Below are 15469 nucleotides of genomic sequence, written 5' to 3'. Positions count from 1 at the left end.
TTCAGGGGAAAAAAAAAAAAAAAAAAAAGTGCATTAATTCTCAGTGGCAATCTATAGAAATTTCAATTAGGAACACTGCTATCTCACTCCTAGTTAGTGTCTGTTATACGCAGGCCCCCAAAGCCCTTTTATTTAAAAGAAGGCTAATCCGCATTTCACAGCTATTTGCGGTCACTCAGCCCAAGGCACGGAGCCTGAGCACCTTCTGGGAAGAGAACTAAGGTTTCTTCATTTTGTAAAGAGCACTTGAACCTTCCCCACCTTGCCACTTCTCTCAAGCCACCACTAAACGAAAGTTTAAAAAAAAAGAAAAAATATCAACCACTAAAATTAAAGAAGACAGCTTGAGTTTGGGGTTTTACGGTTTGCTACAGAGCCCAAAAGTCACATTATTTACTTCAGCACAAAGCTGTACTATGGGAAGCCACAGCTTCTTCGCTCATGCCATAAGTATTCCTGAAAAAAATGTATTTTTGTAATTTCTGCCATAAGAAAATAGAACTGTTACTTATGCAAGCGGTTAAGAGGAAATAAAAAAGACACCTCGGGCAGCGTAAGGGCACAGTGGGGTTACCGGGCATCCCCGGTCACTAGCGCCTGCAGCGCGACTTCTGGGGAAGCGCACCAGGCACCCAGTGAGCGTCCCCATTTTAATACTTAATACCCAATACTAAATGTGACAACTCTAAGTAGGAGACTCCAGCAGCTGAACTCAGGCTGCTGTTTCAGAAGCTGGATACACAAAGCCACGCCTGCGCGGCCAGGGGCTTTGCAGCCTTGGCCGCTGCACGTTTTGTGGCTCCCGTCGCAGGTGAGAAAGGGCCGGCAGCTCCTCCCAGCCCCGCAGAGCTCCGCGGAGTCCTCGCATGCGGAGCAGCTTCCCAGTGATCAGGCAGGTCCAAGCAAATATTACGACAGGAAGTAAAAAGGCCAAGAAATAACCACTGCGGTGCAGACGCTCGCCCGCAAGGCACAGAACAAAACCCACCAACCCGGCTTCTGATGGCTGCAGCTAAGCCCGTACCACCACCAGCTCCCACAGCAAGCAGGAAACCAAGGCAAAAAGGTTTTAAGTTCCATTTGTTACCTTCCTTCATGTTCGCAAATCGCTCCTTCAGTTGGTGATCCACCTCAGGACCAAAGGCAAAATTATTCACAAAAATAACACTGCAAGATAATGGTCTCGTTAATGAACAGGGACACACAAATGGCACCCAAGCACACACACGCAGCTACAAGCCACAGTCACAGCCTTTACAGCCACTTGTGAAACTGAAAAACGCTGCTTGTCCCCGACTACACAGCCGCTTCCACCTCACCAAACGCCGCCTTCTTGCGTAGCGACACAAACAGTACCTTACCTTTAGCAGTCACAGACACTGCCCACATAATTACATTTTAAAAAAATTTAAAGGCGTCCTGCTCTGACAGTTCCTCTCAGCATACAGCTGAGTTTTGCACCGTAAGTGTCAACATAAAAACAATGTGCAAAATGTTTTCACCCCACTGTCATGGTGAGATCAAACACCAACACAGCAACTACCAACACACTTACAGCAGTTAATCAACACGTGAAAAGCAACACTTCAACACAACAGACACATATTTCATCCCATTACTTCTTCACGTGCATTTAAAACGTTACAGAAAAATACCAAAACATATTTTCTCTTCTAGCTCTAAATTCCCCCATAATGCAAAAAGAAAGTTGACATCTCTCAGCGTGTTTTCCCTGTCCTAAACACAGCCCTTCACCATAACCCACAACAGAGGATTTGCATCTTTATTTTTTCTGGGTTAGGAAATCCAATGAGCAGGTTTTGTTCCTGAAGAAAAAAACAGAAGTCATATGGAAACAAAGGAACCTGCACATAGGTAGAATCACACAAATGATAAAAATGTTTGGGAAAGAAACAGGACGTGTCACAGATTAAAAAAGAAATATCCCTTTCCTTTGAAGAGCCTGGGCCTGGTCTGATTGTCCCTGGTGCCCATCTCCTGCCAGCCTGCAGCAGAGCCCTCAACACCTCTGGAAGCTGTTGAGCACCCCGCACCGTGACTGGGAAAGCCATTCTGGCGAAACGTTTCCACACGAAGAACTGATTTCTTTGTCTGTTTGAAAACTCCCCTCCTAGTGCCTCCACACACGAAACATGTTCAACAAGGACACTGAGTTTAAGAGCAGCAGCCAAAGCTATTAAAAGCCACGAATGAAAAAAAAAATGTTTATACACCAAGGGAAAAAAGTTATTCTTGCTACGCCTTGCTCTTGGAAATTTGGGAAACCCTGCCTGGCAAGTAAGGCTAGCAGGGGTTTCTTCCTCCTCCTTTCCACCATGTGCCAAAAAAGAGGTCTTGCAAAAGAGCCAAGCGTATTAATGGGACTAGAAAACATCCAGGAAAGGAAGGGAAAAAAAGACATGGCTTGCCAGATATATTTTTTTAGTGTTCATTCTGGCACAATATTTTGTATGCAGACGACAGAAGCACAGGAGCCCCCAGTCCACTTTGACTTCCACCCTCTTTTCAGCACGTACGGCTAAGCCACAAGTACAGTTATTAACAGGAATACTGCGTGCGGCACAGCTTGCTTCCATGTCAGCACTCAACCACGTAGAACCGCGTCTTGGTACAAATGCGCCCTTCCCTTCGGAGCCTGGCCACCGCTCCACGCTCAGGGGAAGGCCGGCACTTAAAATTACTCTCTAAGATTGGATGGCTCCAACGAGAATTCATCAGACGATCTGCAGTCTCATTAGAGCAGACGCTGAACAGTTGGCACGCTCAGAACAAACACAAACACCTAACACTTGTGGGGAAAAAGCTATTTCTTTTCCAATTTCTGTATCGGAGAGCAAGGTGGCTGTGGATCAGCAGGCATACAATTAGCTGCATACCATACAAAATAAACATCTACCAGCATTTCTGCATGCAGTTAGATGTACTTCAGCTAAAAATCTAAACAAAAAAAATTAAATTTGTTCCCAGGAAAGTTGCAGCACAGACAGCAGAGGAGTGTGCGTTTGGAACAGCAAGCAACAAAGCAAAAGCCCACTGTGCTGCAAGGCTGGGACAAGTCTGTCCACAAATTAAAAGGCACCTCCAGAAGTTTTAACTGAGGTACATAATAATGCAAAAATCATCAGCCTGGCAGACTCCCTCTGGATGGAGTACTCTTCAAAGAGTGTCTCGGAAGCAATCCATAAATTGCTACAACACTGAAGACTTCCAGAGAGCCCTCTTTGACAACTGTCTTCTATTCTCCCACGTTACAGGGTGGCCCAGAATGTCATATAAAAATTAAGACTTTTTTTCTGTCCATAAGGCTGAAAGAATGCAAAGCATCTAAAAATACAGAAGAGTATTTTATGCTTTTAACAATTTTACTTTTTGCTACCATCAAAAGAGTCTAGCCCTCTGTACAGATCTTCACAGAAATAATCTTCAAGATAAATGAATTCCCAATTTAAGTTGGAACAGACTCACTTGGGTCTTTTGGGTTTTTTTAAATGGAAAGTGAGCCTAGCTGTAGGCACCAATAGCCAAGGTATCTAGTGTTTTGCCAGAATCACTGACACGAACTACAAGGATATGCAAAACAAACAGAGGTTTATACTTCTCTGTATAACCAGAATTTATCTTGGAAACACCCTTATATGTAATATCACAGGACGTGCATTTAAACCCATTCTTCTAGTCAGAAAACAGGATCTAAAGAGGCCAGTATAAAAGTTGGCAGATAGACTTTTGGTATTTGCTATGGAAATTCTATATAAAAAGCTGGCTAGCCTCCCAGTTTCCATTATACAAACTCCCAGATATTCAGTTCATAAAGCAGCATTCAATTGCTGTACTGTACCTTGTGTTTGCAATTCTCTCTCTCCATTCTTCTGAGAGGAAGTCACCTCTTTCCAGCTTAAAAAAAGACAAAGAACACAAAAAACCACACACACACACAAGAGTTAACATTGTTCCTTTCTGCTCCGTATCGCTTTTCCTTTGGAGAAGAGCAAACATGCTGTACCAACTCAGTGATACCACTAGAAATAAGGTGAAGTCTTTAGGAAATACGGAGGAGATGAAGCACCCAGAGCTCCGCAGCTGGCTCTGCCCGTTCCTCGGCTCCCAGAGATGCCTCCCTCCCTGCTCCCACCCTCAGCTGCTCCCCTCCACGGGATCAACGGGGAAGGGTATCACCGATGCCCTGTGAAGGCTGCACTCCATGGGGAAGCCAGCAATGCCGTGCAGAGCCTGCACCAGAAACGATCAGCAAATGCCTCCTCAAGTCGCCGCTGACCCCCGAGGTTGGGTCAGCCCCTCTCAGCAGAGAGGGAACCGGAGCAAAGAGGTTCGGCACGGCGCTTGCTGGAAACACTGGCTTGTAATTCCGGCTCTTGGTGCAATGGACAGACAAGCATCTGATTTTTCCATGGTACTAAATCTAAATCTTGAATGCTTCTAACACTTTCACATTTGAAATCAAGTAACATAAAGGCCTTATTTGAAAATAATTATAGTTATTACTTCAGTGACTTATATAGTACCCTTCTGATGAAGCCACATCAAGTTCCATATTAATACCCACAACTACACAGCTTTTCCACAGCTTAACGTTTTCTCAGTCATGCTTTTGAGAGGAGAGAGGAATCTATGGGCCATGCTGGTTTGCTCTGCCACCAGTAAGGCAGAAGGAGTGTTGGAGGAGGAAGATAAGAGGAGGAGAGAAAAAAATAATATGCAACTATATAATTAATGATGATGACACACTTTGAAGGGGCAAGTAAGATGATGGCATATATCAGAACCTCAGGAACATCAAAGCAACAACAGTGACTGCTTAGCATCCTTTTTCTGCCTATGTTCCTTTGTATGGAAAGAAGTGAGCAATTCACGTGCCAGCACTTATTCTCCTTTAGTGACACCTCAAACAGAAGTGCCTGCACTGCAACGCAGACACGCTCAAGCTACTTCCAAACCTCGCCAGCTAAGCCAGGATACCTGTCTCAGTGAAGCACCACAGCCTGGCATCTTCCACCACGGCTCCCCCTTCCCAGCGGAGCAGCCTGACGCCACTCAGAGCCACAGAAGGGATGACAAACGGAGGTAAACCTGAGCCGTTGTGAAGGACAAAGGCACAGCTGCCAACAGGAGCGGGTCTGCTTCTCGGGAGGAGAGGAGGGGGAAAAAAAACCAAAAAAGAAGTCCAAATGCCCTGCTGCTACACACTGTGCAAGAGGGCTGAGAAAAGCTAACACTGAGGGTTCTTGGGCAAGAGATCAAGAACTTTTTCAAAGAGCCTTAAGTGTTTGAAATTAAACATGCTGAAAACAGTAAGTTAGAAAAACTAAAGTTAGTCAGAATTATCTATTCTGCCAAACAGCTATGCTGAAATAAGATTTTAAAACAGAATTACTACCTGTATTCTCACACCTGCTGGGAGGGGATGCATGTTTTGATATCCCCCGCTATAGTAAAAACAAAGCGTACGTTGGAGGCAACTCAAAGAGATCCAACCTAACAACATACTACTAGGTATTTTCAAAATCTAAAGCAGAAACTCAATGCAATGTCAGAACAGCTCTAAAGAGTACCGAGTTCTTCTCACCTCATATACAGAAACAATTTTGCTGGAGCTCTGTGTGCCCTATTTGTGAATGGAGACCATCTCTAGATTATTTTTGAGAGATAATTTTGTCTCAGAGTCTTATCTGTTCTTGTAGTAAATAGTTTCATGGTTGGGTAACCAAGACACAGTAGAAGAAAACCCACATGCAAGGCAACTATATTTCTTTTACAACATTTTTTGCAAGTCAGCTTCTATACTGCAGTCCTCCACTCCACAGTTTCTAATGTCTACATGAGGTTTTCATACACTAACAGGAGAAAGAAAAACATTTGAAAAATAAGGAAGCAGGATTATAAAGCCATAGTCTAGCAAGAGAACAAAGAACCAGCGTAACATGAAACTATTTTGAAATACTAAGTTTCATATAAAGGTCTTGAAATCTAACCCAAGTGGCTGTTATACTTTATTTGGATCCAGTTACACTATATGTTTGTCCTGCCTATGTGGTTAGGAAGAGCGCAGTTATAACCAAAATATCCATACTTCAACCTGATCTAACGTGTGGAGGCTGAACGCTTTTTCCCCGTCTACTTTTGCAAGATATAGCCGTGTTACAATTCAAATGAACCACAGCCCTGTTTAAACCCGTCTATTTTTGCATTGTAATGCTACCCTAGCTCATACTTAGCTAATAGTTGAGGGAAAAAAATCTCACCAGGAAAAATACTGGAGTACAGAAATAACCAGATGGTCAACTGTGGTTGGGAGAAAATTGGTTATTTTTTCCCCTCTGGAAGCAAGACAGTGATTCCTGGATCAGTGGTCTGCTACACGTAAAACAGACTACAAGAGCTATCTGATTGACTACTCTTGACGACCAGTTTCTTCACCTGCCCTACTTGGGGAGCAGTGATCGATAAATGATGGCCTAAAAGGAGGAAAGTAGGGCCTTTCCCATCAACTGACATGGGGAATCCAACAAAATCCCCCCAAAATCCCAGTCAACTCTGTGGTTTACAACAATTCTGAGAGCAAAACAAGAACTGGTAAGGAAACTCCATCTAAGTCACTCCTGGCCAAGGGCTGGGGTAGCTAAACCAGTAGAAGAACATGGTCCATTATGGTCGTGTCGGGAGAAGGGGGCACGCCCGTGCAAAGCAGCGCTGACAGCTACAGGGATGCTCTCAATCTCTTCCCACCAGTGTCCCCACCCCCATCGTGTTCCTCCTCTCTCTGCGAAACTTAATCTCCTTAGTGAATAATGAATGGAAGGGACCATCTGTAATGCAGATATTTTCATCTGATTAGACAGTGCAAGAGACATGCTTTATCTAAAAGGATAATTAGCTCAGTGAAATCCGCTCCAGAGAGCTGCCAGCCTGCATTGTTTCTAAATTTAGAAGCCAAAACAGGTTTTTATTCAGGTTTTTCAAACAGATAAATTTGCTCTACGGAGACTGCAGAAATCTGCTCAACGGCATCCGATTCCTGCAACTGGAAGAAAACCGGCAGGTCACCGCCCCGGGGAAGCAACAAGAGGTACACTCCAGCGGCTGTGCATTCATCACGTAGCAGAGCAACAGTTTATGAAGGTCAAGCCCCTCTGCCGCGGAGGAGGGCTCCGTTCTCGCCCCAGTGCTGGGCTGGGAGTCTCTCTGGTAACGCTCTATTTGACCGGCTACACAAAGCCATAAATTCACACGGCAGAATGCCTCATTCCAGCAGCCTCCATGCAAACACTTGGCTCACAAAAACCAGTCATTTCTGCCTGGAAAAGTACACATGGTTATTTTTAGGTTCCTGTTCTTTTCAAAAATAACTTGGAGGCATGAATCCAAACCTCCAAAATGTGGCACCATTTCAAAGCCACAGGGGACGTTTGGAGGGCTTTTCAAATACCAAAACATCAAGTTTCCCGCTGAAATAGGGCATTCAAAAATATCTGGGACAAAGAGATATCTTGCCCTTTCCTCAGCTGCAGTGTACTGTTAAGCAATGCAAGTTTTTAAGTGGAGGTAATGTCAGTTATCCCCACAAACCAGCAGCTGGTATCAGGCAGCAAGAGACAATGAAACTCCCACACAAATCACTCTGCTTTTGCTCAGAACAGAGATTTCCAGGAAAACAAGCCAGACAGGGCACCCCAAACTCAATCAGAGACAAGCCTGCAAGCTTACAGATGCCAGGCTTCCACTGATTTATGCACAACAAAAATCACCTCTAATCCACAGGGCTGAACCACAGAGCATCTTCATCCATTAGAAGCTACTGCGGTTTCCTCCGAGCAGACAGCACGTGTGCCGGAGACGTCCATCCAGCCAAAATCCCAGCCTTTAGCAACACTGACCTAAATTCCCGCACTTATTTTCAAGACTTGTAGATGATTTCCACCTACTGCTAAAACAAGCTTTTATGGAACAGGGGAAGGTATTCTGTTATAAAAACCCCGAGTAAACAAATCCTTGTCTTCAGCAGAAGTCCAATGCGTGACTGCAGCTTGCAGAGACCTCCTCTAGCCTATGACTGGAAGAATACCTTCCGCTAGCAGAAGAGTACAACAGGTAGTAGGCACTGAGGACACACTGAAAACTGTCTTCAAGGGTACCCCAGGAAGGACACTTAAGCACTTTCTGCTACATGGCAATCTCAGCATTGTGCCCTAGATACCTGGAGATGGCTCTCATTTTGAAGCCACATGAGGATATTTACAGTTAGAAACCATGAAAACCCATCTGGCTCTTAATTGCAATACCGCTTTTTAATTTGATGGCTGCACATGTGCAGAAATTCCCCAAGAAAGACTCTCTAATTATCTAGGCCTAATGACCTTAGAAAAGTCTCCGGTTTCCTTCAGACAACACTTTTCTTGAAAAGAATGGGGTAAGGCTAATCTTGGAAACTTCTCAGTTCCATGGGAAGAGAAACGAGAAGATAAAAGGAGTTGAAACAAAGCGAGATGTGTTGAAGTGGGACATTCTAGTCCAAAGAGCTGAAGCAGCTGCTGCTGATGAAAAAAGCTCTAGAAGTATAAATGCATTCCCTCCAAATGCAAAAGAGAAGACTAGCAAAGAATATTATTATCCCTAACCGATCAGGAATTAGACATCAACAGCCATAGCACAGGGATGTAAATATCTATAGCAAATTAGAATCACAGAATCATAATTGAAACATATCAGTTGAATATAAAAACTAAGAAAGATTCTTATCAGAAAGTGTTACTGTCTTTGGGTTTTTTCCCAATTAGAATCATGAGATTGAACAGCTCGTCACTTAAAATGAAACTCAGTTCATTTAACAGGATTATGAGATACGATTACCTACAATAGCTGGAGATCAGGAGACTTACAAGCCAACGTATGATGAGCAACCTTTCTCCCACTCCTTTCATGCCCCGAATGGATCTTTCCACTCTAAAGCGGCAGCGATGACCCATTACTGTAGCTCTGCAGAAGCCTTAGGCATCCAACATGCCTCAGGACACTTTGCCACTAGCTACTGGAGAAGTTTAACATGCAATTATTATCTGAAAGTGACTACGCAACGATGTTTTCTTTTACCGAAAAGATCTGTATGTGTGTGACACTGCATATTTTGTATGGGACCATTTCTCAAAAGACTTTTTTCTATGATAGTGGACAAAATAGAATGGAAATATAGCTGGACAATCAGGGTTTGTTTTAAATGTTGTCACAGGACCTTGCTCGTCAGAATTCAGGTGCCCAAGCTCAGAACTTCCAGCAGTAACAAGAATATTCCAGTGGGGAAGGCGACGAAGTGAATCTAATGGTTGCAGAGCTGGTAAGGGCAGTAACTGTTGCCTCACCAAAACAGTGCTAGCTAAAAGACAAGACTTAAGACAAGCAGCAGATCACTTTTCAGTGAGAAATCAAAAATCCATTTGTATTGGAACCCTAGAATTGTACTAGGCTCTTGGCTGTTAAAAGAAAAAAAACAAACCACAGCCCTGCAGGCCCAGCTCCAGGATTTATTGCTGCCTTATGTACCACAATTTTTACTTTTACAGCAAGGCAGCTGCTACGTGCATGAAGTCAAAACCACTGTCGACATTATTCAGACAAAGCTGCAGGTGGGATCTGAGACTTCTTCCCAGTGAACTTCTGCCAAGCTTCCCTCGTCCAACACTTTATTCTTCTCAAAATATTTATTTTTCATATGACTGCCTAAAATATTAGAGTGGAATTCACAAGTTAAGCTCTGCTGATGACAGATTATTTGAATTTGTGCTTATTTTGCCTCCAACATTTGGAAGTTTGGGACCCCACTAAGCATTTTGCAGGGACAAAGTTGTTTTCCAGAAAGACAAAGATACCAGGCTTTTAATTCCATGCCTTCCAGTGTCTTCTAGATGCATTATGAGACAAGTTTGCACTCTCTTTAATGATCGGCAGCATCTTCCATAGGTGACTAAGGAGTTACCAAAGAAAATATACTGTTTGGCAAAAAGAAGTGTAAGCCTAGGATGTTTGATGAAGCAATAAAAACTGAATAAAATCTGCCCTGGGTGTCTACATGTAAAAGACCAAAATCTATCTTCAAGCATCACTGTGACAAGGCGATAGGAAACCAACTTTCCTTAAGACAAGAAGTACTGCAAGTGTTCAACTCTTCCCAGAAAAGCAGGCTGCATACTCAAGAGAAATTTTACTCTAAACACTTTCAGAAAACAGAGCTATAAAAGCCAAAGAACCTAGCAAAAAATAAGTAGCTTTGTTTCAACAGAGTACCAGACTCTGTCACTTGGAATGCACAATATGGAAATGCTCTCTGCCTACGGCAATCAATATGCTTTCAATATTTTAGTCCAAGTTCCTATCCTATTCTTTAAATTACACAGCTCATAAGCAGAGTATCTTCAGTAACAACTCCTTTCATGTAATGCCAGCTGGGTGACACAATGGAAAAATGCCATATGGCCACTTCATGAAAAGTAAAGCATTCACAGTGTTTCCACAGCAGGAAAGAGTTAGCAGCCTGATATCAATCCTGCTACAAACTAGTCCCACAGCAGGCCCAGCATCCCTCTGAAGAAAATCACACTATACAGTAAAACCGTTTCAGGAAGAAAGTGCACAGAGGCAGGTGGCACTATCACCTTCTCCAGCCTGATTCCCGAAGGGAGAGTTACAGCATCCTTCGTTACAAGATAAGCCCTCTAAAGAGCACTAGGGATCCCAGCAGACACAGAAAATTGGGAAATAAAGGCTGGCCATCTACGACCTGCCATTTGATCCCACACTGCTGGAACGCTGAAAGCCATGTGGTTCAAACCATTCCAGTAACACAGCAATAATGGCTCTGTACAAAAGGAAAATGAAGAAGTAGTTCCCCAAACACTTGCTCGCACTTTAACTGCAGTACGCACTGCTAGCTGCAGCTTCTCGGCAGGAAAGAAGTGACCCAACTTCTCCAGGCAATTAGGGAACAACCCTGATCCATCCAGCCTCTTCCTTGAGCATAGGAAAGTGGCAGGAGAAGCATAAATACATGTATTTTCAAAACTCCCAGTGTGTTCCTATTGTACTATGATTACATACATTTCCTCACTGGAAAGTGATTAACTAAGGAGCAGATTTTCTTAATGACATTTAAGAAGGGGGAGAAAAGGAAAAGAGGAAGGAATGACACAAGACAGCGTACAACTCTGCACATGCTTCACACTATCATTACAGAGTGGAAAAATCATCCACAATAATTAAGTAATATTCGGAGGAAGGAGAAAGCTATTTCAACACGTGTCCCTAGCCTCAGCTAGAGAGATGCCCTGTGGTGACCCACGTACTCCTCCTGCTCTAGCTCCACCCTCAGAGCATCTAATTCCAATCCTTTCTAAATCAGAACTAACCACCCACCATCCTTCCTGAGCCCACAACCCACCCCGTACCTCCAACTACAAACTATCTATCCTGTTAATTGGTCCTGGAGTCTTCTGCTCTGATCTCATAGGGCTGGCACTCACCCAGAACTTCAACCCCACGCTCCCCAGTGTTGAAATCCCTGCCATCCCCTCCCCTCCACAACCTGCCCCAGGTGACCACACCTTCACCTGCCTGCAGAACCAAAGCTTCAGCTTTTGTTTCTAGCAGGAGATTTCAGAAACCCAAGGAGGAGCTGCTATTTTCAATAGTCTACCCAGCAGAACCCCCACACCATGGGGGGGTGGAGGGACCAAATGTAAAAGATTTAATACAAACAGCAGACACATGGCAGCCCCAGTTAAAACGACATTTCAGAAGAGTAAGTCTTCCAAGAGCTTCTGAAAAGACCTGAAAGTGCTCCCAATAACACCATACCACATGCCAAGCAAGACAAAGAGGGAGCCTGGGAGGATGTCTTGGAGAACACCATCCTCGGGTTCAACATAAAAGCCAGGAAGCAGATATGGCTCATACTGCTGCTTGGCTGGTGAAAGGCTGCAGAGGACTTTGCAAATTCTGTACATCAGCATGGATCACAAAGTTTTTCAGCTGAATTTCACTCACTGTGTATTCTGCATGTTTTTTCCCATACCATTTCATCCACTTTCTGAACTCTCTGTCCATCGTCTAGAAGAGGGAGGAAAAACAAAACCACCTATTAGGACATCTCGTGTTACCAGTTACATCGCAGTAAAAGGAGATGCAGCTCTGACAGTGCTCATTGACCCCTAAGACTTTTTGGTTGGTTGGCTTGGTTTGGGTTTTTTTGCCATTAGCACTCAAAGGACAGGCAGACAGACAACTACTGTAGTTTAGTTTCCTTAGAAAAACCTTTGCTTCATCAGGGCCAAGTCAAATCTGGCATCATCTTCTCTCCCCCCTTTTCAACAAAGTTATAAGCAAGGCAATCTGAGTTGACACGGCTCAGCACTAAAAATGGCACTGCGGTACATAATCCCACAGCGAGTGGGAGGCACTGAATGCAGCCCAGTTAGCAAAGGAACAACAGGATAAAGACAGGTCAGCTAGGGCGAATGAGAAAGCAGAAAGCAGCATGCAAAGCATTGCAACAGCAAATGGAAGGAGCACTGCATTTGCTGGAGCAACCAGGAAGAATGCTTCAAACTACATCTAAACAGACTAGGGCTGCAGAGGATGGAAGGCTGCTATTACCCAAACAGGTAGCTGGCACCAGTTTTCCATTGCCCAAATATAGCAGAAAGGAAACAAAAACCCCATACATCAAGGTAGCTTGGTGCCTCACAAATATGCATCTCCACATTTACAAAATTTTGTCCCCATCTACATAAATTGACAATATGCAGCACAGGTCATTATTTTAGAGGGGCAGTGAGGGTCCAGCTACACCTATACAACGCATTTGAAAATGAATTTCTAGTGTCTTGGAAGACTGAAAAAAAAAATCCTGATCTTTAGGATTTAACTCCACATATGGGAGGGCCCAAATTTGGAGGTAGCAGGCAAAGGAGATAAGGGAGAGCAGCACAGCAGGAATTCTGGCTTCAGTGACAACTTGGCGATGGTGGAGACCTCCATCAGCAGCTCAATAAAACAGGGTGTGTTGACAGATGTGTTTTAAAATTCTTCGCGTTTCCAAAGCGCTCCAAAGCTTAGTAGGATAACTCACAAAAATCTTCAGTATTTTCATATGCTGTAAGAACTTACATTTTAATTTTCTTTTAAGACAACTTCACTAGAACAAATCCATAATGTTCCTCCTCTTTAGCTGAAGCTTTACCAAGTCATCTGCATTAATTATCATAGTAACCAGAGACGTGTTGCCACAGCCAATCTTAACTAGAAACTTAATCCAATCCCTTCCACAAATGTTTGTCAGAGATGGGGAGGAAAACTGGTCCATTACAGACAGCACAAGGCAGATTAGCTGTACGCAGGCAGCTTCACACGTTCTGACACTGCAGCAGTTGTTTAGCTGTTAAATCTGACAGGACATCGTCTGTGACCAGAAGGATAATGCAGTGTATTTTGTTCAGCCAGTAACCATATGAGATACTGGTGTACTTCTGAAACTGAAGGTACCCCATGAGCTAATTAATATTCCTAATATTCAATTTGTGGGAAATTTTTTCATTTGCTCACCATTTTCACTAAAGCCTTGTGTTCGCACAATGACATGAAGGGGTATTAGAGAAAGTGAGAATTTAACTTTCCCTCTTTAACGCTGATCTTTATGCTTAATAGTAAACACAGACAGGAGTCCAGGCCTTGCAAGTGACTCCCTAATGAAACCAGAATGCTCACGAAGAGGGACTGCAAAGAGCACTCCAGTTGGAAATTTCCACTGGGTCATGGCAGGGGAAACAAAATGGATTTTTAGAACCTTGTCTGACCTTCTTTGCTGCTGTGTTTATGCATTTTTGCCCACACCACTGAAAAGGAGGATCAAGGGATCCCTCCCTTCATAAGGTATAATTTTCTAGCCTGTACAGACTGAGTCAGCTTGTTTTAGCAATATGGAGGGATAAGCTTCTGTTCAGTCTACTGAAGAAAGTAAACTTCTTATGGTAAGGCATGACTAACCTTTATTGTTTGCTTGTAGCTCATTTGCCTTCCAGGTTTGCCTTGGAACTGATTATCTTTGAGTGTCCCGATTGGCACAGAATTAGAAGAGGCGTAAAGAAAACTGCCTGCCTGACTAAACGTTATGGTTTTCTTATAATAAGACTTCATTTGGGTGCCTACTAAGCAGTTGTTAACCAAGTACCCAACACAGGCCTCATCAATTAGCCTACAACATTTTAATAACTAAGCTGAACTTCAGCTTTAGGACACCAAAAAGGGGCATCACTACCATAAGCAGAAACATAGCCTTTAAAACCTTTAAGAACTATTTGTTTGGTGAATTCATTCCTAGGTTTGCTGAATGGTGTGGTCTCTGGAAGCCCTGCGTTAGAGCCACTTCAGACACAATGATTGCAGGTGTTTAGGTGAAGCTTACACTGCACTTCCTTTTGAATAGGTCCTACACCATTACTGTTAAAACAGCGTTACACCTCCTGGTTCTGAAATAGCTTCAGAAACGTGCTAATGCTCTTCCGGTGCGCTCCGCAAGCACTGCTAGCAAATGACTAGACATACACTTCCTTCCCTAAGCATGCCGTGCTCCAGGTCTTACTGACCCAAGAAACAAAAGCAACTAGGACTGAAATTCTGCTTTTCTTCCTGCATAGCACTTAACAGTAATCCTGAGCCACTGAGTTAGCCTTCAAATAAGGCATATCGCACACAGCTCACTTCAGAAAACCTCACCTCAGCATATTTGGCTGGAATATCAGCTTTCTCCACACCGTAGTGATGTTTGCAGTTTGTGGCTGCAGCCACTTGAAGCACCACCTGACCCACACCTGCAGGAAAGAAAAAACAAACCTGAGAACAAGTTTCAGTAGAAAACCACTGCAAGGGGAGATTAAGAGCTTTTAGAGCAAAGGCCAACGGGAAAAATGCAGGTACTCTGTGGGACTAGGCTGCAGGGTACCATTTCAACTCCCAGTTGCGTCTGACAGTTCCCATATGAACTCTGCCTATCTCCCAACTGAAAAGCAGATTCAAGGCAACGTGCTGAAGTCAGTCCCATTTCCCTGGAAGATGTGAAATACTAAGAACCTGTTTTTCAGTAAAAAGGGTTTACATTCTAACTAGAAAGTAAGCAGTGTAATTTCACTTTTCTTACAGAAAAGAATTTCTAGCATTGTAGTTCTGAGGTTTACGTTTTTCAATGTGTGTGTTTTTCAAGCACTTTTTATTGATAATAGCATAAGACTGCAACATTTACAGCAATGTTTGTACTGATAATTACTAATGGCTACTTTTATTACATATTGCAGGCTCATTTTTACAAATTCACACAGGTACCAGAATAGCTGCATTTTCATTTTTTTGTCCACAAATTTTGTATGTATTACATCGAATCTACAGGTTTTAC

At 43.4% G+C, this 15469-nt stretch overlaps 1 protein-coding gene across 1 annotated transcript in view; it reads right to left on the bottom strand.

Annotated features, from left to right (window-relative positions):
- The window catches only part of DOT1L (DOT1 like histone lysine methyltransferase), a 65891-nt gene that overhangs the window by 24003 nt on the left and 26419 nt on the right, over positions 1–15469 (bottom strand). The window contains exons 6-9 of the mRNA XM_075723876.1: positions 14797–14891; positions 12070–12132; positions 3860–3915; positions 1088–1167 (exon numbers count right to left, since the gene is read on the bottom strand). Coding sequence (XP_075579991.1) covers positions 1088–1167; positions 3860–3915; positions 12070–12132; positions 14797–14891 — 294 coding nt within the window. The remainder of the gene's footprint in view (positions 1–1087; positions 1168–3859; positions 3916–12069; positions 12133–14796; positions 14892–15469) is intronic.

The sequence above is a fragment of the Pelecanus crispus genome, chromosome 20, assembly GCF_030463565.1.
Source record: "Pelecanus crispus isolate bPelCri1 chromosome 20, bPelCri1.pri, whole genome shotgun sequence".
NCBI lineage: Eukaryota > Metazoa > Chordata > Aves > Pelecaniformes > Pelecanidae > Pelecanus > Pelecanus crispus.
This window is presented reverse-complemented; position numbering and strand designations above follow the sequence as displayed.